The following is a 25,269-nucleotide window of genomic DNA, read 5'->3' as shown; positions in this document are numbered from 1 at the left end:
ACGGCCCTCCTCGGTCAGGAGTAGGGGTTTGCAGCAGAACAAAAAGAATAATTAGACACGAGTAGATTGAGAGGAAAATTGGGAAAATGCCAAAAAATTCGAAGAAGAATTAGAGATGAAATGGGTCATTAGCTCTCCACAGCCATATAACATTTCTACAGTTTGTACTCCTTTGGTAGCTTGTTCATCTCTTTATCTCGTATCATGCTATCAACATCAAACATCAGAAACTGACCTTTTTGGTGACTGCTGGATCCAGATAACCCTTTAACCTCTGGATATACGTATGAGGAGGGTTCTTCACCTGGAATCTGTCCTGTTAGAGAAAAGGTATTGGAATTAGCACTTAAAAAATACATAAAAATAGTCTTATATGGTCAACCATAACATGTCCACCGTGTTATGGGATATATGAGAAAAAGCAAAATGATTTGATCATTTTAAAAATTATCACACTAAAAAGCAGAGAATTCTTTGTCCGAATTCACTTTTATGCTAGCTAATGGCTCATTTTATGTCAGAATGTCCACCCTGTAATGGTCCACCCTGTTACAACCTAATACGTAACAGGGTGGACGTCACAGTGTATATGAGGTGCATGTGTAATTTAGCTTGACCAATATTAGTTTGGAAAAGTATAACATGTCCTTTTTATAATAAAACATGATAAAACAAATTAAAACAGTGTTTCATTTTCAAAAAGTTTTAAGGTCCGAAAGACACCCAATCCCAGGAATGACCCAATAATCAGATGTCAATAACACTAACTTTGTGACAGTGATTTAGTTTTACCACCTGGGAAAGCCGGGCATGAGGAACATGTGTATGTGTATGGTTGTGTCTAGAGGCCTTTACCCAAGGTCACACAGTAGTGCAAAAATGTACAAGAGCTAACAGGGACAAGAGTAGCTGTTTCTTCATACACATTAGCATTGTCTCCAGGCTTGGACTGAAGACAGAAAGTTAACAGCTGGATGAAAGCCTGCAACTCACCTGGTCACAAATCAGCTCCCATTTCTTCTCATTGTCATACTGCCGCAGTAACCGGGCTTTGTCTGGAGGTAAATTCATAGAATTCTGTAAACACACAGAAATATAATCAGTTAATATCAGTACATGACAAGCAAAGACAAAAATATATACACACATATTTCAGGGCAGTATTTTAGCATTTTATTACATTCACAGGTGTAACTAGTGGAAGCAATTTAGTTCATTCATTCATTTCCATCAACCGCTCTATCCTGGTCAGGGTCGCAGCATGTCTGGGTCCACAGGGAAACTTTGCTGGGCTTCGACCATCCCCACGACCCTACTAAATTCATGGGAAAATGTGTTTAATTTATGGACCTAGTTTTTCAAGCAAGTAGTTCTACAATTACTGACTGTAGTCCATCTGTTTCTCTTAATGCTTTGTTACCCCCCTTTCATGCTGTTCTTCAATGGTCAGGACCCCCACAGGACCACCACAGAGCAGGTATTATTTAGGTGGCGGATCATTCTCAGCGCTGCAGTGACACTGACATGGTGGTGGTGTGTTAGTGTGTGTTGTGCTGGCATGAGTGGATCAGACACAGCAGCACTGTTGGAGTTTTTAAACACCTCACTGTCACTGCTGGACTGAGAATAGTCCACCAACCAAAAATATCCAGCCAACGGCACCCCATGGGCAGCATCCTGTGACCAGTAATGAAGGTCTAGACGATGACCAACTCAAACAGCAGCAATAGATGAGCGATCGTCTCTGACTTTACATCTACAAGGTGGTCCTTAGGTAGGTAGGAGTGTCTAATAGAGTGGACAGTGAGTGGACACGGTATTTAAAAACTTTTTAAAAACATTTACTACAGAGCAGTTTTTGATGCATGTCCATTTCCCAAAATTCAGTGTTGATCCAAATTGGAGGAAGGAGGATGGGGGTGTCAGACTGAACGCTAATTACTAGGTAATTCTTTGTAATCTTTTTGGTAATTGTGGTGTTAATCTGATTTGGATTTTATCCTTCATCCATCCCTACCTTGAAACTCAACGTCAATTGGTTCTTGGAGTGGCGTTGAGTTTCAAGGTGTTTTTTCCCATAGGGATGTATGGGGAAACCTGTTAATGTGTTCCACGATCCTGTGGACTTGCATGTATTTTAGGCTAATGTAAAATAATGGGGTTGTTTTTGACACTTATACACTTAAAATAACACAAATATAATATAAACACACTGAAATACTCATACCAGCACAACACACACTAACACACCACCACCATGTCAGTGTCACTGCAGTGCTGAGAATGATCCACCACCCAAATAATACCTACTCTGTGGTGGTCCTGTGGGAGTCCTGACTATTGTAAATATGGTAAGTGGGGCTGATCAAATGGACAGTGAGTGTAGAAACAAGGAGATGGTTTTAAAGTTAAGGCTGGTCAGTATAGCTAAGCAGTAAACTGAAACTAAGATTTAAGATTTGATTTGATATTTACAGCTCTCTTCTTCTTCAGATCTATATTCTGGTTATCTGGTTCACTTCTAACCATCAAGGTTTTTGCACAACGCAATAAAAGCCTTCTTCAACAGGCTAATTATGGAGCCTGTGTGCCAGGACATGACAATTACTCTACTTTTGTAATTCACTATCCCACAATTTCCACTCACTTTAATGACCTGCTTTTGCTTATCTGGCAACAACAGCTGTCTTTTTGACATCAGTACAGTTTTTTACTGAATTTATGTGAAAAGCTTTATTACTTCACAAGCAGTGCATCCACACGTGTTCACTCCAAATCTAAACGTGAAGAAAACAAGCTCTCCTTCCTTTTCCGCTCTTGCACAAGCCCCTTTCCCTTCTGCCCTACTTTTACACATCTGCACCGTGGAACGTCCCAAGAATACTGCAGGCAACATCAACACTTGGCTCCTACCCACCTCCTCTGCTTTTCCTTGTTTCTCCTGTCTTTTGGCTTCCCCTCCCTTATGCTGTTTCTCTTGCTACTTCTCTGGTGCTTACTCCCACTTTTCTAACACTCTGTGTACCCCACCCTTAAACACATGAAGTAAAATGAAAACAAGGGAGTCTGATTAAACAATAATAATGTCCTAATACAGCTCGCTCTGACTGATTAACTTTTTGCATTTTATCCAAAGCGACTTACAGTATACAATCTAAGCAATTGAGGGTTAAGGGCGTCGCTCAAGGGCCCAACAGTGGCAACCTGGCAGTGGTGGGGCTTGAACCAGCAACCTTCTGATTACTGGTCTAGTACCTTGACCACTAGACTACAGCTGCCCTGGGTTTTACTGGGTGAAATTCCTTCCCCCATCCTGAGTGTAACCAACATTTTCACAATGTGTCTTCAGCTGTTAAGTCGTGGTTCTTTTACCTTATTTTCCAGAGCTGTGTTAGAGGGGGGAAAAGTGGGAGCAAGCACCAATTATTTAGGGAGTACTTCATAACTAAAGGGGGGGGGGGGGGGGGGGTGATCAAAACACAGATGATAATTTACGTTTTTGAGACAGAAGCTGTCATAACTGATGCAATTACGACCTTTGCTGGCTGACTGATGGCAACTGCACAGAGTAGAGGAATAATGCAGGGATCAGGGTGTGGCTCTCCGTGCACAAGGCTGATCGCATATAAACTCGCCTTGTGCAGGTGAAAAGATGCAGTGTGTCAGAGGGGGCGTGTGTCAGTTCGCTCTCCTCAATCGGGACGGGTAGAGAGGAGGCATAACGCAATTGGGTAAAAAAATTTGACAGGGCTAAAAAATCGAGAGAAAATGCATTAAAAAATAAAAATCTGTGAAATCTTGAATTATTTGAAATTAAGCACAGTTTCCCATTAATTTATGAGAGCCTTATTGATAAGTACCTAAATGTAGTTATTTTAGCATTCAGCATTGAGCAGGAGAGGTCAAAGTGAGAGCTATCCAGACAAACCCTGTACAAGAAAGTCTGTCCTTTGTTGCCCCCAAAACTCTGCTGATCTATCTGGTAGTTATCCTTATCCCCTAATTAGTTCAGTGCATTTCTGTGATCTGGTGAACTGTGTGGGTGCACAGGTGTCTATCCTGTTTTGGGATAAGCTGTTAAATCCCCCAACCCCCAGAACCCCCACCTCCAGTCTAGAATCATAACACACAGCACATTATATTCTAAAATGTATTAATGTTAAATTATCTATGGTTCAGAATGATTGAACAAAATCTGCAGATTTATAAATCATTAGCATTTACTACAGAGCAGTTTTTGATGCATGACCATTTCCCAAAATCCTTTGTTGATCCTAACTGGAAGAAGGGGGATGGGGGTGTCAAACTGAACGCTAATTACGAGGTAATTCATTGTAATCTTTTTGATAATTGTGGTGTTAATCTGATTTGGTCTGTTATCCTTTATTTGTCCAGTCTGACTGGGTCATGCTTGCACTCATCCCTAATCAGGCTAGCAGGACGATTATCATTAGCCTAAAGGCTACTCTGTTTTGCGATCAATCTAATGTGTTTTGTTGATATAAAACTTCATATGAACCTGTTTATGCTGGATTGCTGGATGTGATAAGAATCTCCAGCCACTGGACCCACAATGTCCAGTACTCACTCTCAGAGTCTATTCTACCATAAACTGACTATGAATTATAATACAGTGGTACCTTAAAACTCAACGTCAATTGGTTCTGGGAGTGGCGTTGAGTTTAAAAGACGTTGAGTTTCAAGGTATTTTTTCCCATAAGGATGTATGGGGAAACATGTTAATGTGTTCCATGGTCCCGTGGAACTGCAAATATTTAAGGCTAATGTATAATAATTAGGGCTGGGTATCGCCACTAATTTCCTGGATCGATTCGATTCCGATTCACAAGGTCCCGATTCGATTCGATCTTCGATTCAATTTCGATTAAACACATTTAGGCATATTTGAGTTACATTAACAGGTTTTGTTTAAATATGTACAGATGTACAGAGAACGAATGTGATAATTGTACAAAGAACACTCATTATTAAAAATATTTGTTTTTACATAAATAAGTAATCCACAACAAAAAACAGTAACATTAATTTTTTTTTATTATTATTATTTTATATGTCTGACACGCTACAACAGTGTATGTGTAATGTAAACATACACCTGGCTGTTGCACAGCTTATGCCAAGTTCACACTACACAACTTTCTTATTTGCCGGGTCGCTGTACAGTTCACACTGCACGACTGATGGGTGATGGGGGGGTTTCACATCTACACCATCTATCACCAGGAGGAATCTCAGATGAGTCTGTCTGGTCTCCCAAACTACGTTTTGTCACAAAAACACACGTGAGAAGTGACGAGGGGTTTAATGAAACCACGTCCTAAAATACACTCCAACAAGTAGCGAGCGATCAAAGTTTGTGCGCTGATGAGCAGCGTAATATCAAAGAGAAAAAAATGTGGCAACACGACCAACAGGGATTGTTCTGAAGTTGGAGGTTAATAAATATTTTGTTTTGTAGAGAACGATAACTATATTACGCCCCTGCTCCACTTGTTTACAACCTCTCCCGTGTGTTTCCCCTCGCTGTTTCCCCTCGCTGTTTCACATTGATTAAGAGCCGAGTTGCTCCCGAGCCGGCAAATCTAGCGCAGACCAGTCGCCGAAAATCAGGGCAGAAATCATGTAGTGTGAACCAGGCATTACTGGTACACCGTAAAAGGGGCTCATTTAAAAGATCGATCTCGCGTTTATATGAATCGATATCGGATCATTCAAATAAAGATCGATTCGAATCGAAAAATCGATTTTATAAACCCACCCCTAATAATAATGGGGTTGTTTTTGACACGTACACACTGAAAATAACACAAGTATAATACAAACACACTGAAATAAAAAGCTGATTCTTACAATTTCTTAGAACCCCGAGCTGTAACACAAGTTTAAAAGTGAAACAGTGAGGAAAATCCAGATAAACACAGATACACGTGCAGCTTTCAAAGTGAATCTGACGGTTATTCCACACAAACGCAGATTTGTCTCATATTCGCACTTTGATGACGTATTACCGCACCGCTTAAGCCGAGCGCTGAACAAAGTGACTGTTCATTGTTCATTTGAAATTAAATAAATAAATAAAAAACTAAACAAACTGAACACGTTGACTCTAAGGGAAACGTTGAGTTTAAGGGTACAAATTTCTTGACGAAGGGCGTTGAGTTTCAAAGATTTTGAGTTTAGAGGACGTTCAGTTACAAGGTACCACTGTACTTTCATTATGATGTTTACACTTACTTGCGTTGTAATTCATTTTAGTATTATTATTTATTTATCATCTGATTGTTTATTCTAGTTTTAATTCTTCCAAATGCTCATCTAGGCCACCCATGAGGATGAAGATTCCTGTTGAGTCTGGTTCCTCTCAAGGTTTCTTCCTTCTAATATTTTGGGACTTTTTCCTTCCCTTGGCTTGCTCACTGGGGAGTTTTAGACCTGGAATATGTAAAGTTGCTTAGAGACAATGTCCATTCTAAAACACTTGACATATTTTATAGGAGCTTGTCTACATTAAGCTTTGTGTACAAGAGTTTTGTCATGCTGATACAGGAAACTGCTGACACAAACATGGAAGCCCACAATGTCATTGTATGCTGTAGCATACAAATTTCTCCTGAGATTACTGTTAAACATTTAATGTAGTAAACAACATCTAAACGCCCTTTACACCAAACCTACAGTGTAGTTCAGGCTAGCACTAAGAGCACAAACACATGCCTGAAAACATCTTATTTGTGAGGAGAGTACAAAATTATTACTTGTCAACAAAACTTGTTAATTTGATTATTCAATAAAGAATACAGGCTGTGACCATTTTAGTTGCAGTTTTTTGATTAACTTCCACTTCCAAAAATCCTATGTAGATTTAAACTGGAGGAAGGGTGGTGGTGGTGTGTGGAGGGTGGCTAATCTGATTTGGTCTATTTTCCTTCATCAGTCCAGTCTGATTGGTTAACTGGAATGAATTTGATGAAAAGCAGCACCAGATGACCAGACAATGACATTTTATGAAGCAAAATAAGACTATTCTAGAACTAGGGGAACATGATCCATACATCAGCTCTGACAACTGAAACTGTTCCTAGTTCACCTGGTATTTAGCAATGGTAAGTTAAAACAGTCACTCATAAAGGCTTATAAAATCACCCTGTTATTAAGAAGAGACATAATGATGATGTAATGAATGTTTAAGTGAGTGTTAACTGCGACTCTTGGAAAGCTAAAACATTACACACTTAAATAGCCGTCATCTGTCCACGGCTGATGATACCCAACTGACATTCTGCAGATATAATAAAGACATCCAGACAATATAGTTATTATCAGTGTCAAATAAACTGTCACTCAGGGATGTATTCAGTCCTAACCACAGGTCCTTCCTATTACAGTTACTGTTGGTTAATTATCAGCTAATAATGATTCAATGGTGACCATATGAATAGTGTTTCTCTATGTTTAAGGTCATCATGTTTTACCTTCAACTCTTCCAATCTTTACTGGCTTTTCTAATGAACTGGTTCTTCTCATGATGTGTCCAAGAAAATAAATCTGATGTATAGATCTAATTACCAAAAATAAATATTTATTCAAATGAAGCATCCGCAAAGAGTGTTGCACACAAGCTACGTGGAGGTATGTCTTCTGACATTGATCATCTACAAGGAGGAAGAGATTACTCATCAACGTATCAATGTAGCAAACATCGTCTATCGTTTACACCAAACCTACAGGGTAGTTTAGGCTAGCACCGTCTCTAAGTTCATAAAGCACAAACACACACCAGCACACATTTTAATTGTGTGGAGAGTAAAGAGTATTTACACGTCAAAAAGTAGAGATATTATAGAGACAGATGTATTAGACAGACATACGTCAGAATAGTTGATAGCTTATGAGGCAGACACCTCAATGACTGTGTAGTGTATGTAGTGCAGTCAAATTTTGAAAGTTTTAATGTCCCCATTGTTTAAAAACATATTTTTATAAGACCTGTTGCTAATGTCCAGGTACTACTGTAAATACAACAGTGCTCCTTCATCATTCATAGACTATATATCAGTGCTCTCTAAATAAAGTGCTAGTCAAAAACTGTGTGTTTGAATGTCCCTCTGTTTAAAAACATATTTAAAAAAACCTGTTGCTAATGTCCTGGTACTAAATACAACAGGACTACTTTAGATCTTGTGGAGTCCATGTCTCGGGGGGTCTGTTTTGACAGCATATCAAGTTGGTGTAATAAATTGCTCATTGGGTGTAAATATATATATATATATCTCAATAGTATCTAAATAAAATGCTCTATCTATCTATCTATCTATCTGTCTATCTGTCTATCTGTCTATCTATCTATCTATCTATCTATCTATCTATCTGTTTATCTATCTGTCTATCTGTCTATCTGTCTATCTATCTATCTATCTATCTACCTACCTACCTACCTACCTACCTACCTACCTACCTACCTACCTACCTACCTATCAGAACCAGCATTAAAGTCTTCAGCAATTTGAGCTACAGTAGCTCATCTGTTCGATCGAAACACACGGGCCAGCCTTCGCTCCCCACGTGCATCAATAAGCCTTGGTTTACCACTGTTCCTTCCTTGGACCACTTTTGATAGATACTGACCACTGCAGACCGGGAACACCCCACAAGAGCTGCAGTTTTGGAGATGCTCTGACCCAGTCGTCTAGCCATCACAATTTGGCCCTTGTCAAAGTCGCTCAAATCCTTACACTTGCCCATTTTTCCTGCCTCTAACACATCAACTCTGAGTATAAAATGTTCACTTGCAGCCTAATACAGTATATCCCACCCACTAACAGGTGCCGTGATGAAGAGATAAAGTAATTTAAAGTATGTATTTGCTGTGGGAATTTATATCCCTTTAGTCAAAAGAACATTTGCATGGCTGGGCACTGGTATTGGTCAAGAAAGGTCCAGTTTCAACAGGAAACATCCTGGACCTGGCACCAATCCATTGCAGGGCTTCAGTAATCAACCCCAGTCATGTCTGTGTACACAAGCAACCAACTGACCACACATGGTGGGCTAGCATGATAGACTAAAGGTGTAAGCTCATGAAAAGATATTTAATATTTTATATAAGACTCAAACTATCATATCTGGGTAGGGATATAACGATGCACCACAAGACAGTTAAAAATCGGTGCACATGTGCCACAATTCGAATCGGTTATTCATTTAAGATGAATCGATATTCACTTTAAACAGCAGAAGGCATTGGCGCTATTCACCTCGCCTGGTTGACGGCACTTCACAAAGTTGCCAGGTAGGGGATTTTCCAGCCAAATTTATTTATGTGAGGATTTCTTTATTTTTATTATTCATTAATTTATTTAATGTTTTTTTTTACACAATAAGCATTATTTGGCAAAGTTTGTACCTACCTCAGAAATAAAAGGATATTCATTATTTGGATAAATAAAAGATTTTATTTTATTTTTTTTAAAGAAAAATAATAAAAGGAAACTTTGTTATAATTTGTCTTCAATTTCAATTTGTTTACAAATATCGGAAAAAAAATCGTATCATAAACCCAGTATTGTGAATCATATCGCATCGTGGGTAGAGTATATCGTTACATCCCTATATCTGGGTGTTTAAAATTTTCCGAATCATCTTCCTCTCATGGCAAGTCAACCTTGTCAGATATTCACTGATGATAACAGACGTATGTAGGATGCAAAATAAATGTTTGTGTGTTTGTACAGTCGAGTTTAATCAGCTTCTAATAAAGAACAAACATACGCTACTTTAAATTCAGCGAACTCGGAGAGTAAGCCCTTACAGACAGATTGCTGACAGATTTGTTTAGCCTCTTTGTGATCGGTCATTCAGTCTAAACTCCAGCTCAACATGCAACACATTCAGATACAGTGGAACCTCCCATTCATACAGCAGATGTTGCTCCTGGCAAGGGCTCAGGCTACGCACCCCTCCTTTCACCCACACACCTTCAAAGGCTACATAAGCCGCAACAGAGAAAAAACAGCCACGGTGCATCTGTCTGGCCTCAACAAAACTGTTTGCTTGGGTCACATCCAATAGCCAAAGTGTTTCAGCATCACCGAAGCCTTAGTATAAACATTACAGGCACAAAGGAGGTCTCCGTCTCCATACAATACTGAAGTGCATTAGGAGGAGGAGAGCTCTTTATCTGTAGAGGGGTGAAGGCCTGGGGGGAACTTAATGTAGTGAGGAACAGTGTAGTACAGACTACAGGGAATAACACACATAAGACCAGGTTTGAAATAAATAACAGTGTAGTAGAGGGTTATTTAACCGGCAGGTGGACCTAAAAAAAAAAAAAGGTTAAATATTGTCATTTTTTTCATTTTTGAAGTGTTTATCTGTATATTTGAATCAACCCATGGTTCTAAATATTCTACACCACATGCATAAATAACAGGCTTGCTATCTACACTGATCAGCCATAATATGTTTCTCCACTCACTATCCATTTTATCAGCTCCACTTACCATATAGAAGTACTTTGTAGTTCTACAATTACTGACTGTAGTCCATCTGTTTCTCTACATACCTTTTTAGCCTGCTTTCACCCTGTTCTTCAATGATCAGGACCCCCACAGGACCACCACAGAGCACGTATTATTTGGTGGTGGCTCATTCTCAGCACTGCAGTGACACTGTGACACAGACACAGCAGCGCTGCTGGAGTTTTTAAATACCGTGTCCACTCACTGTCCACTCTATTAGACACTCCTACCTAGTAGGTCCACCTTGTAGATGTAAAGTCAGAGACGATCGCTCATCTATTGCTGCTGTTTGAGTTGGTCATCTTTGAGATCATCATCACTGGTCACAGGACGCTGCCCACGGGGCGCTGTTGGCTGAATATATTTTTGGTTGGTGGACTATTCTCAGTCCAGCAGTGACAGTGAGGTGTCTCAAAACTCCAGCAGCGCTGCTGTGTCTTATCCACTCATACCAGCACAACACACACTAACACTCAGTGCCACTGCAGTGCTGAGAATGAGCCACCACCTAAATAATACCTGCTCTGTGGTGGTCCTGGGGGGTCCTGAGCATTGCAGAACAGCATGAAATGGGGTTAACAAAGCCTGCAGATTAACAGATGGACTACAGTCAGTAATTGTAGAACTACTAGGTGCTTCTACATGGTAAGTGTAGAAACAAGGAGGTGGTTTTAATGTTATGGCTGATCAGTGTATATTTTACAGATATCCTAGTGCAAGAAATGGATGTTAATGCAATTCAATTCTGCAGTTCTTACTTTTATTATTTAAGTACCACAGTACCAGCGTATAGTGAAAAAGCTTTGTTCCATTTTATCCCCACAAATTCAGATTGTTTTGACAACACAGATGCAGCTCTCTGTTTTGCTTGTACAATGACTAACAGCAGGATTGGATATCAGCTAGACTGCAAGAATAAACACCCACCCTCGCTTCCACACTCTCAAAGTGTCTAGTCACATCCTCGCTAAAATTTCTAACAGCTGTCATCTCTGGCAGCACAATGAGACTAGAGTACTCCCACAATGCACTGCACGACAATGGGGCAGAGTGCCCAGAATGAGTGTTTAGCTATTGTATGGCAGAGTTGGCTGTTCCAAGCAGTAACTGTTAACAGTTAATAAAGCATCAGCCAGCACCTTTTACCAAACAACAGGCTATTAGAGCTAGACAGTAACACAGTAACACTATAGATCTGATCAGAGCGGAGAATGAGAGGATTGTGATGTCATAATAAAACAGAGCAGTGACATTTGAAATACAGACGCCTGGTTAATCAGTGCTAGAATACAATGTGTACAGTCAGATGACTTATTTAATTAGTGGTCAGAAGTTTGAGTACATGTTTCAAAATGCCAAGGTGGTCTTCTAAATCCACAGTGTCCTTCACTGATTCAAGGAACTTATTAAACCTAGTGCAGTTTATCAAAAAACCCTCATTTTATACAGTCTGTTGAAAGTACAGACACACAAAAGAACTGTGGTTTTGTTCTTTGTTTCTTTCTATACCATTCAAACAAAAGCAACTTGGCAACCACAGTCAGAGAAATCTTACTCTCTTTAGAGACTATACTGTACTGTACTATAACCTTTACATTGACCATGCCTGGTTATTAGCTTTTGTCTGTTTCAAGCCTGTTCAGACCTTGCTCTCTTTCTTTACTGTTTGGAGTTGAGAGAATGCTAATGTTACAGTCTTCTACAGTTTCACACCAACCACAGTTCTTATGTTTAGGGATTTAAAAATAAAAGTGCAATTTATGGTCAGTGGGTAGCAGTGTTAATTTCGTTGACGAATGATTTTCATCGTATAGTTTTCGTCAACGAACCTTTTTTTTATGACAAAAACGAGACGATAACTTAATAAGAACGACATAAAAGGATAAAAACTATTATGAAATGAATTGACACTTTCGTCAACGAATAAAAACGAGCCGAAAATGTTTGGCAGGGACGACATCCAATCAGAACTGATATAGTTTTGTGGAAGGTAGGGACAGGTTAGAAAGAGATCCAATCAGAACTACTTTAGCGTATGTGGAGAGGCAGGACAAGCCAGGTAGCCATCCAATCAGTACTAATCTCTTTTGCAGTACCGCGGTAAGAGCACACTCGCACAAATTTGATCTAAAACCGGGAAGACCAGACTAGCCTGTGAACTGTCTTTACTCATGGAACTAGGTTAACTCCACAATGTCAACAGGGAGAAAGAGGAGAGTCGAAATATGGACACATTTCTCATTTGATGTCATGAAAAACAAGACGATGTGTAAACCATGTGGGGCGACGATCTCGGGTAAAAACACAACAAATCTGAAACGACATCTGGCACCGCTGGAAGTATAATGGCAACATAATGTCACAGCTGCTTTTATGGTACCCAGTTTTATAAAGAATGTAATATGCAATTTGTTATGAACAATGCATATATTTTTCAGGCAGAGCAGGCCTACTGGTCATTAATATTTTGTTATTGTTATGCTCAATAAGCAAGGTCATATAAATAAAGATGTTGTTTGAAATAAGTTAAATCTGTTTTTGTGTGTATTGCACATTCAAACATTAATAATATTCCACAACTGATTAAAAATGTTTCATTCTGTGTAAGTGTATATAATGACTTAAATAATTCAAGGGAACTGATGACAAAGCATTCACATTTTACACTTTTTATATTTTAGTCGACTGAATCGACTATTCTTATAATAATTAGTCGACTAAAACTAAAACAATTAAGATGACTAAATTATGACTAAAACTAAATCAAAATTTGCTGTCAAAATTAACACTGGTGGGTAGCACTGTCGCCTCACAGCAAGAAGGTCCTGGGTTCGATCCCCAGGTGGAGTTTGCATGTTCTCCCGTGTCTGCGTGGGTTTCCTCCGGGTGCTCCGGTTTCTTCCCACAGTCCAAAAACATGCAAGTGAGGTGAATTAAAGATACGAAATTGTCCATGACTGTGTTCGACATCAGCATCAGCAAATCTCATTTTTCAAGCTCTGTTTAACTGACAACTAATGCCAAGTTCACACTACACGTCTGGATCTCTTGTAGCCGAGAGTCTTTCAAGTCGGTGTGGCTTTCACACTACACGACTGATAGCGATAGGGGGTTTCACACTACATCATCTATCACCAACTGGAATCGCAGACGAGCTTCTCTGGTCTCTGTCACAAAAACAAACGCGATAAGTGACGAGGGGTTTAATGATACCACGTCCAAAAGTGCACGTCAACAAGTAGCGAGCGATCAAAGTTTGTGCGCTGATGTGCAGCGTAAAATCAAAGAGAAAAATAAATGAATCGGAGTGGATTTGGCAACGTGAACAGCATGGATTGTTCTACAGTGAGTTGGAGGTTAATAAATATTTTTTGCAATGCAACGTTGGTGTTTTGTAAAGAACGATAAGGTCAGAAATACTGTAAAACTTGTGTGTGTACCGATGTATTCTGATATTAACTATATTATGCCCCTCTCCCACCTTTTTACAACTTCTCCCCTGCGTTTCCCCTCACCCTGTATCTTGCGTCCTCATTAGCTGTTCGACATAGCACTCATTGCCAGTCAGCCAACTCAGATCCAGATATCTGGCAAGCTAGAAATCTCTCGTTGGCGAGCGATCAGCGAGCCGCTCGGATCGAGTTGTTGAGTAGTTCACACATAGAGATTGAGAGCCGAGTTTCGATTGCCGAGCAAACGCCGAGTTGCTCCCGAGCCGCCAAATCTAGCGCCGACCAGTCGCCGAGCGAAAATCAGGACAAAAGTCGTGTAGTGTGAACTAGGCATAAGGTGTCTGAATATTTTTTGACAATTTACAGTTCAACGGTATTAGCCATTATAATCGATAGAATCGACCTTGTGGCAAAATGTTTATATTGGTCTGGAACTAGTGACACCGCTATTAGATATGAAATATTATACCATACCATATTATTTGTTTAAATGTAAGCATTTCTCATCTTTAGCAACTGCTTTTATCCTGGATGGGGTGTGACGGGCCGGTTTCCCCTAAGAAACACTTGGCGCAAAGCAGGAACAGCCTGAACAGGGTTCCAAACTATTACAAAGCTTTGGTTTGTTTGCTTATTAGGATTTTAACTGTGGGAGGAAACCGGAGCACCCGGAGGAAACCCACACAGACACAGGGAGAACATGCAAACTCCACACAGAAAGGACCCGGACCGCCCCACCTGGGGATCGAACCCAGGACCTTCTTGCTGTGAGGCGACAGTGCTACCCACTGAGCCACCGTGCCACCCTGGCCAGCTAATAACACTGCTGAGATTCATACCTGGATCCCAATGGTGGTGGGCTAGCTTAATAGACCGTTGTGGCATATTTCCATTTTATATCCTGTTTTCATTACCCATGGAGCACAGTCGCCTCACAGCAAGAAGATCAGGTGGAGTACTCCAGGTCCTTTCTGTGTGGAGTTTGCATGTTCTCCCCGTGTCTGTGTGGGTTTCCTCCCACAGTCCAAAGACATGCGAGTGAGGTGAATTAGAGATACAAAATTGTCCATGACTGTCATGAATGTAACCAAAGTGTAAAACATGATGTTAAAATTAGAGATGGGACGATCGATCGGCTACGAATCGGTATCGGCCGATCTTTAATCAAAATATGCTATCGGCGATGGGCGATATTTCCTAAAAGTAGCTGATCCGATCATGTGATATATAAAGACCATGTTAAGTTAACAGCTCAGTGGATTGATCCAGACTTTGAGCTACGAAGCACCAACCATCACATCACCATTCATCAACAATCGTACAGAAACCATCGTGAAAGCTCTTACGATGTAATTTTGCTGATTGTAATATTTACTTTAAAAAGATAATTCAACCCGGTCACATCTGAGTCGATTCTATCAGCACGTTATATAAACTCCTGGTTCACTTTGGTAAATCGTAAGCGGTTCTTACTTGTGATGTAGATGAGAACAGAAGACGTTACAGAGCCAATCCGAGGCAAACGTTTATTCATTACCAAATTCGTTAGTTCAGGATCATCTGCTGAACTTTTAGAAAACTTTTAGCTCCTTAGACGGAACGAGTCTGACGGTCGGTTACAGATCTGTGGTAATAGCAGTTTAATGAAGCTTTTTAATGTAAGAGAGTCACACAAAATGTTCTGTAGTAGCTGGTGTTTATTTAAAACCACGACATTTAATTAATAACAGTAAACACGGAGAGATAACTGAGAAGAGAAACTTACGCTTCACATAAAAACGAATCAACTCATGAATCAATGAATCACTTATAGCGATACTGTGAACAAAGCGTGTCTTCTAAAGGCACAAACACACACACGCACACACGCGCACACGCAACCCCCCCCCCCTCCCCGATCGGAATCGGCTATCAGCCGATGTCCCTGAAAGGAGATCGGAGATCGGAATCGGTGCCAAAAACCCCGATCGGTCCATCTCTAGTTAAAATCCTAATAAAATAAATAAAATAAATAAAGAATACCCTGGACAGGGTTCTAATATATCGCAGGGCTTTGGCCATCCCCCTCAGACATAGCCAATCATGTCTGTGTAGATGCCTAATGCCCGATTGGCCGGCTAATAGAACTGCTGGGATTCATACCCAAATCCCAATGATGGTGGTCTAGCTTAATAGACCGTTGTGGCATGTTTCCATTTTCTATTCTGTTTTCATTAAGGCTGCAGGACTGTAAATAACACTGTAAAATAACAAATGAAACACTGCACAAATACTGAAATGATACTGAAACGTCTAAATATAATAGAAAGAAAACTGCTGTTTAGGTCCAAGCCAAGAAGCCGTTTCCCACACGGCTGGCTGTCATGCTGCCAGACTGCCAGCTTGCCTACTTGCCTCTGTTCCAGCTTTTCTAAACCACCACTTTTACACATCACAAGCTCTGCACAAAGTCTTAGGGTGCAGAGCTCTGGCTGTGCCTATTCTCCGTTCTGCACAGAATGACTTGCTTCACACGGCTAAGCTAATTAGATAAGGGAGCGTCTTGGCGCTCGAGCGACATGTCACTAGTTGCCTCTCAATCAGGCACCCCGACCGGCCCAGCAGCCCGAACGCAAATCCAGTACAGAGCTAGTGGCTGCAGCAGGGTTCCGGTGCAGTGCCAAGCTCCACTGTTACAGAGAACAATGAGTGGGTCTATTGCTCCAGATAGATGGATGGAATCTGCATCTCCTGTTCACATCATGCAGCACTGAGAATACACATTGTTCATTCGGCTTGCAAACAAGTCAATACAGGAATGACAAGCACGCTTGCTATGACTGTGCTGCTGATATCAATGACATCATCACAATATTACGCTACAAATACATGTTTACAATTAAATCACAAACTAACAGACACTATGGGTGTGTTCGAAAAGCTAGTGTGCTGTCTACATAGGCAGCATTTTACGTCATCCTGTGCGCGCTCCCGAGAAGGAGGCTGTTCGAAATCCTAGATGCCTTAAAATCCTCACTACTGAGGCATCTTAATATTTCAATGTTATTTTGGCTCAAGAACGAGTGAGCATCCGACGCTGCCTTAGTGATGAAGACAATCCCAGCATTCATGGCTGACGGGGCGGAGAAACGAATGGAGTTGTTTTCAAACGTAAATAAAATATTACAGATTTTTAACTTGTATAAACTTGTACCGAGTGTTTTTATTTGCAAGTTCGGACTTGTCAGGAAATTTTACAGTTATCGGTACATGAAGGAAGATGTTATATTGATGTTAGCGTGCTGTGCTACCTCAGTTTATTGGTTTTAATGGCGAGATGCTAAACCCGATGGAATCGCTATCTAAGTAGTGCGTTCGAATAACCTGCCTTATAAGTCACTGACTTATTAGAATCCTCTCTACTAAGTCAGCTGCCTATGTAGACAGTAAGACAGCAAGGCAGCTCCCTAGGTTTTCGAACACACCCTATATGGCCAAAGGTGTTTGGACAACTGACCATGAGCTTGTTGGACATCCCATTTGAAAGAGTGACCTGTAAAATAGACCCAAAATATGTCTGAGAGAATTTGTGCCCATTCCTCATTTGTATGGCTGGGCACCGATGTTGGTCAAGCAATTCTCAATTGATGTTCCAGTTCATTCCAAAGCTGTTTACTGGGGCTAAGGTCAGGGCTTTGTTCAGCTTTTCTATACACTGTTCAGCCATAACATTAAAACCACCTCCTTGTTTCTACATTCACTGTGCATTTTATCAGCTCCACTTGCCATATAGAAGCACTTTGTAGTTCTACAGTACAATTACTGAATGTAGTCCATCTGCTTCTCTACATACCTTTTTAACCTGCTTTCACTCTGTTCTTTAATGATCAGGACCCCCACAGGACCACAACAGAGCAGGTATTATTTAGGTGGTGGATCATTCTCAGCACAGCAGTGACACTGACACGTATGAGACACATATGACACAGAAGCGCTGATGGAGTTTTTTAACACCTCAGTGTCCCTGCTGGACTGAGAATAGTCCACCAACCAAATATATCCAGCCAACAGCGCCCTGTTGGCAGCGTCCTGTGACTACTAATGAAGGTCTAGAAGATGACCGACTCAAACAGCAGCAACAGATGAGCGATCGTCTCTGACTTTACATCTACAAGGTGGACCAACTAGGTAGGAGTGTCTAATAGTGGACAGTGAGTGGACACGGTATTTAAATACTCCAGCAGCGCTGTTGTCAGTGTCACTGCAGTGCTGAGAATGATCCACCACCTAAATAATACCTGCTCTGTGGTGGTCCTGGGAGAGTCCTGACCATTGAAGAACAGGGTGAAAAGGGGCTAACAAATCATGCAGAGAAACAGATGGACTACAGTCAGTAATCGTAGAACTACAGTACAAGGTGCTTTTATATGGTAAGTGGAGCTGATAAAATGGACAGTGAGTGTAGAAACAAGGAGGTGGTTTTAAGGTTATAGCTGATTGGTGTATATTCATAATACACATTCATATTTCAAAAGCAATCCTGAGAGAATGCTACTGTAATATACTGTACCACATGGTGTAGCGTCTTATTCATGGCTACAGGCAAAATGAATCAAGACTGCGAGCCAGAAAGGTAAAAGTCGGGTCAGCAGTGAGCAGAAGAACAATGATGGTACAGACGGCTTCAGACACCGTTTTGCATACTCACTAATGACTAAACAAATCTGGTGCTCTGCAACAAAACCTTACGTTGCACAGATGTCTGTAAGGGCAGATGTAATCAGTAATGCCGTGTTTTCAGCCTAATTCACTTTAGAAGATGTCTGAATACATGTTATTTATAATCACATTTTTTAAATGAAGTGATTGAACATGTTTGGAACCAACACTGCCAAGAGGGTTACGGGAAAAGCATCAGCGGTGGGTGCTGAGAGCAAGCAAGCTTAGCCATGCTTTAAATCAGAGGCCAGAGTTTCACCTCTGTGGTGTCTAGCCTGTCAATAGTGAGTTATTCACACTATGAAGCATCTGTTTCAAATGCAGCCAGTAATTTTCTTCGATTGCGATTTAGCACAAAAGAAATACAAAGCATGAGCATGAATAAGGGCTTCGTTTCATTGTAAACCACTAATTATATGGGTGAATTTAGGACACATTTCATAGAGTCCAGTCACAAAGAGTGGGAATATGAAAGAAATTTTGAACGTGGGCTTTACAGGAACATACAATGACATACAATGATAGTGAGCATTTGCCAAGTACAAACCAGCGAAGTCCTGATGTGTCATGTTGATTAACAACAGGCATTTCCGGCTTTAAATGGCCCATCTGTTGCTAAGTTCAGCCCTAAATAAGTGCATTATTTAATAAGTGTATGCCTCTAGCACACCTCCAGATTTGACTCTCGTCTGTGCTATCGGCTGGCCTGGTGTCTACACAGACACGATTGTCTTTGTTGGGTCGAAGCCCTGCATTTAGGGATGTCCCGATCACGTTTTTTTGTTCCCGAGCCCGATCATTAATTTTGATCCCGATCCGATACCGAGTCTCAAACCGATACTTGTATTTTCTAGATATTGTCTAGATAAGAACTAGATAACACTGTTCACACAGTGCACACTTTAAGTACATTACAGTTATTCAAATTAATCCAATGTATATGTTTAACAACTGAATAGCTCTGCAGTGCTGTAGGAAAAAAAATGGCCTGCATCCAAGCTATTGCTTAATGTTCTTTTATTTTTACAAAATAAAAGTAAACAAACTTAGTGCAGCATTGTGGTAGTAAAACTAGAACACTCGAAATGAAGTGAAGGTTCTTTTTGAGGAAAATCAGCATCTCTGCCGTGTTAGCGCACAGCCGGTTCCTCTTCTCATCATATAATAATAAACTCGCTGTATTCATTCTCGAGTGTTTATTTTTTAGGTGCCGTATCAAATTGGTAGTAATTGTAGATCGTTTGGTTAAATGACATCTGGTTTGTTTCTTATGAGCCACCGTACTTGTATGCGTGTTGTAACTGTAACAAACTTTTCTGTATTGTGACAATGGTTTGATGGACGTTTCTACGCGAAGTGAGTGTGTTTTGACCCTTTGGGGCTTCCATAGTGCATGGAATAGCGTGCTTGGCTAACACGATGACTCTAGCTGTCCGCTATTCGGTACCGTAACAGAAGAAGTTAATAAAGTGTTCTGCTCCCGACAATTTGTGAATATACCGTGTATTTATTTCTTTATTAAGCGAGTGCATCACTACGACGCTCGGTTACATAACTAAGCCAATCAGAGAGCTTGATACTGAGATGTCGTTCAGTCTTGTAACACGTAAACTCGTAAAAGCTGTGTGTTATGGTCCTGAAGTTTAGGATGGATGGGATGGATGGGATGGATGGATGGATGGTTACGCTTCCTCCCCCTGGTGAAGCAGTTACCATTAATGGTTGTGAAGCTATGGTAACCATACCATGCCTAAAGAAATGTTCCTGTCTAAAAGACAAGTCATTCTAGGTACTACAGGAATAACAGGTGCTTCCCTTTTTAAATAAAAAAAAGACTGAATACACAGACTAAGATAAAGGGAAGTTTATAATGAACTTTAATATTCTGTGTTTTAATGAAATATATAATTGTACTGGAGAACCCATTCAGCAGGCTGTTCCTATAGTGGGAAAGCCCCTCACTAAGGACAAAAGGGGCACATTTTCCATTTCACAGTAGGAGTAGGATGAGATATAGCTCGTCCTATCCTGGCAACAGCTGAACGTCTTGAATGTGTCTGCTTTAGGAATCACTAGCAGTTCTGCATTCCTGTTTTCCTGTGAGAGTTAGGTCAATGTAGTGTTACAGTGTGAAATGATTCCACTTCAGCCAGGGGAGGAAATTAATCAATGGAAAACTTTTTTGATGGTATGCGAGTCAAAGTCAAAAAGTTCCTTCTCATTTCTGAAAGCTTGTCCCGTGATTTTCTGTAGCTTGTCATGGATTTGTAACATGTGAAATTCTAGCAATCAGTGTTATTCACTTATGTTATGAGACAACATTGTTGCTCATTAATACATTTGGGATAAACAGACAGCCTTCAAACGAGCTACATCTGTGAGTAGGGATGTAACGATGCACCACAAAACAGTTAAAAATCGATTCACATGTGTAATGATTCAAATCAGTTTACATGTATAATAAATGGATATTCACTTTAAACAGCAGAGGGCACTGGCACTATTCACCTCGCCTGGTTGACATCACTACATGGTTGCCAGGTTCGGAATTGTCCAGCCAAATTTATTTATGTGATATTTATTCTATATTTGTATTATTCCTTTATTTATTTAATGTGGGATTTATTTGCAAATTTCATTTCAGTTTTTTTACACAATAAGGGTAATGTGCAGCACTGTTTTGCAAAGTTTGTACCAACCGAAGAACTAAAAGGGCATTCATTATTTAGATAAATAAAAGATAAGCACAAATACAGTATTTTATTTTATTTTTTTAAAAGAAATAATAAAAGGAAACTTTGTCATGATTTGTCTTCAATTTAATTTTGTTAAAAAAATTGGCGAAAAATTTTATCATGATTCAGTATTGTGAATCGCATTGCGGGTAGAGTGTATCATTACATCCCTATCTATGACTGACTTATGTACTAAATATTTTTTCAAACACCTCTCCGTATTGATTTGTTTACCATATAACAGTCAAAACAAGCCACCTCCATAAGAGTTCTGGACTCCAATAAAACAATATTTAGAAGATAAAATATATAGCGCATTCAAAATGCTGCTGCTCGCCTGCTTTGCAACCTACAAAAGTTCTCCAATGTGGCTGAAATCACAACACTGGCTTCATGCCAAGCAGAATTAGGTTCAAAACTCTTGTCCTTGCTTTCCAGGTCTCAAAGGGCTCCAGATTATCCATGTTCACTGAATCAGAACTGCACACCTGCACCTGCATGCCTGGCTTGTCGTCCTATAAGATCTCACTGTTATAATGTTCTCGCTTCTCAGTGCTGGTAGTTCAAGTAACACAGTCTAAACACACACCTATTCAAACGAGGTCTAGGATAATACCCTTTCCATTCTCTAAACATCTGTATTGTTTGTATTAATTGTCTATTGTGTTTAGGGTTTTCCCCAAAGTACTTTGGTTTTCTTACATCTTCAAAAAACTTGGACAGGATGCTTTAAACGACCCATAGGTTTAAGTGAAGTAAGTGAGTATTTAAGTGGTGTGATGTAACAGATCAGTGGCTTTTCCATGCTGTATTCCTGCTGTGCACTCAGTTTTTTCCAGTGGCATCAGACCCATAGTAATCTTACCAGGTCAAAGTGGCTATTAAAGATGAATAAATGAACTGCTAAATGTAGCAGGCTAATTAAAGTGTAAAGATAATTGTGTAAATATGGCAGTGGAAGCTCAGCGGTTAAGGTGCTGAAATTGGACTGAAAGGTTATAACACTGTTGGGGCCTTGAGCAAGGCCCTTAAACCTCAACTTTTTGGACTGTATACAGTCACAGCTATAAGTCAGTTTGGATAAAAGAAGCTGCTTAATGCTGTAAATGTAGATATTGTAAGTAAATCTAACTACAACATGTAGCATATAGCATTTCAACTTTGATAAACAGTGATTTAATTAGTTTGTTATTAAAATATGAGATACAAAGTGTTTTTATTTAAAACTACAGTTTTATGTTCAATGACTTCTTTTCATCATGTCTCAATAAAATTTACTTTAAACCTTTTTGACTCACTGAGAATCAAACAGAACTGAAGCACTTAGTAATTTAACTTGGTAATACCAACAGACTACTTTAAACACAACAATACATTACCATGAAACATTTAGTAGATGATTACCATCCCAAGCAATCCCCAAAGTGTTTTTTTAATTTATCGACCATCTTATCCTGGTCCGGTTTCAGTGGGAAACACTGGGACAGGGTGCCAATCCACCACAGGGCTTCTGTCATTCCCTCATCATACACAGCCAATCTAGTCTGTGTACAGTAGATGCTTGACCGGCTGATTGCACCACTGAGACTCAAACCTGGATCTCAACAGCAGTTGGCTAGTACAATAGACCGCTGCACAACATAAGTGTCCAATCCTTTCAGATCCAAGGTAAATGATTTATTCAGTTTTTTTCTTTTTTAGTTACCACTTCCCACCCCCACATGCTATTTCTTTATCTATTAATGTAAATACAAAACACAATAATTATAATAACAGTAATATTATAAGCATTAAGTCTACAAACAATGTTAATTAAATCATAAATACGCTACTTTATCAAACACTAGTATCCACTGTACCACTAACAGCAGCACAGATGTAGAAACCGCTGGGTCAGTACTTCAGTAAGGCCATTTTTCCCTCATCCTGCCAAGGCACCAGAGCTGGCATCCGTCAGGTCTTAAATAGCACCAAATGACTCTTAAATTAAATCACACAAACACTGCTAATGCCTCTCCTGCTGCCTGCCAAAATGAAGATGACATCAATCGCAGCGTGCCAGGCTCTGAAACAGCACTTTACTAATCTAATGTACCGAGTCAGCTGACCCTTTTACACTTCATTTGCTTTGGGTCAAAAAGTCAAAAACTTTCTGTGGCCTTTTCTGTGTTTTGCCACGCACAAACACATCTGGTTACTTGTTCTACCTCAGGGTTTTTCAAGCGACCCACACTTTGTCCATGATTTTTCACGCAATCTTTTCTTTTTTAAAAGAAAACCTGGGTCATTCCAATTCGTCAAAGGCATTGGATACTTTGGAGGTCAGTCAAATACATCTAGACCAAACTATACCTCACCGCTGCTGCTGCTACTTTGCAAGCAAATAGTTTTGTAAAATGGCATTATACTAGATGCTGGAACTGCTATTTCCTGTAAAAGGACTAGCACTGACCATAAAAGCTCCAGTCCAATACTCCTCCAACAAACTTTACGACACTACAGTATCCAATTGTAGTTTTATCTCATGATCAGATCAGAGATTTATCAGTCAATGACAGTAAAATACGCTAGCACACCAGAGCTGGTATTTCGAATACATCGTATCGAATCTCAGCTCTGCCATCCGTCTGGGCTGGTCGGCTATATGAACAACGTTTGGCTGTTGTTCATACAGAGTTAGGGAGCCGGATAGGGACCTCATAACTGATGCAATTACGAGCTCTGCTGGCTGGTTGATGGCATCTGCACAGAGTAGAGGAATAATGCTGATCAGGGTGTGGCTCTCCGTGCAAAGGGCTGATTCTCATATGAACTCGGCGGAGTCGGAGGGGGCGTGTGTCACTTCGCTCTCCTCAATCAGGGGCAGGGGTCAGCACCAGTAAAGAGGAAGCATAATGCAATTGGGTAAAAAATTGGACGGGCTAAAAAATCGGGAGAAAAAGGGAGAAAATGCATTAAAAAAAGAGATCTGGCTTCTATATGTGAGGCTGAACCAAGTAAATAAAAAGAAAATTGTTTAAATGTCATGAATAATCATGCAAGTTATCATGAACTCCTTATTAAGCCTACTATTAACACAGCTAGATTCATCCAGATCGTACATGTAGCAGTTGGTCCAAAAAAAGCATGACTGATCCCCATGAAGGAAAAACAGGAATGGAGTGGTATCATTAGGACGCTTAATATCTTTATAGCATATTGACATGATTCATGATTGATCACATTCAGATCTAAAAGAAGTAGCCTTTGGCAAAAAATTTACCACAGCCCTAGGCTTTGTGTGAGCCCATAACATGCTTCAGCCCAATGCTCCTTCTCCAACAAACTGGTACTATAGTATCCAATTGTAGATTTATCTCATGATCAGATCAGAGATTTATCTGTCAATGACAGTAATAGCTATCATTCAGAAAACACCAGTAATTTAAAAATGAGATCTGGCTTTATGTGAGGCTGAACCAATGAATAATTGCTTTTACAGATCAAGAACGGCAAGTTATCATGAACTACTTATTAAGCCTACTATTAACACAGCTGGATTCATCCAGATCGTACATGTAGTAGCAATGGCACCAACAAAAGCATGACTGATCCCCATGAAGGAAAAACAGGAATGGAGTGGTATCATTATAACGTTTCATAGTTTCATAGTGTATTGACATGATTCATGATTGATCACGTTGAGATTTAAAAGAAGTAGCCTTTGGCAGAAACATGAACCTCAGCCTGAGGCTTTGTGTGAGCCCAATGCTCCTTCTCCAACAAACTGGTAGTAGCCAATTGTAGATTTCTCTCATGATCAGATCAGAGATTCATCAGTCAATGACAGTAATAGCAATTATACAA

General features: G+C 40.0%; 1 protein-coding gene across 4 annotated transcripts in view; it reads right to left on the bottom strand.

Annotated features, from left to right (window-relative positions):
* Positions 1–25,269, bottom strand: part of fmnl2a (formin-like 2a) — a 76,445-nt gene that overhangs the window by 46,397 nt on the left and 4,779 nt on the right. For all 4 annotated transcript variants that reach the window (XM_063006233.1, XM_063006235.1, XM_063006234.1 and 1 more), the window contains exons 2-3: positions 994–1,077; positions 236–316 (exon numbers count right to left, since the gene is read on the bottom strand). In XM_063006233.1, the coding sequence (XP_062862303.1) occupies positions 236–316; positions 994–1,077 (165 nt within the window). The remainder of the gene's footprint in view (positions 1–235; positions 317–993; positions 1,078–25,269) is intronic.

The sequence above is a fragment of the Trichomycterus rosablanca genome, chromosome 12, assembly GCF_030014385.1.
Source record: "Trichomycterus rosablanca isolate fTriRos1 chromosome 12, fTriRos1.hap1, whole genome shotgun sequence".
Classification (NCBI taxonomy): domain Eukaryota; kingdom Metazoa; phylum Chordata; class Actinopteri; order Siluriformes; family Trichomycteridae; genus Trichomycterus; species Trichomycterus rosablanca.
Note: the sequence above shows the minus strand (reverse complement) of the source record. Positions and strands in the feature narration are given on the sequence as shown.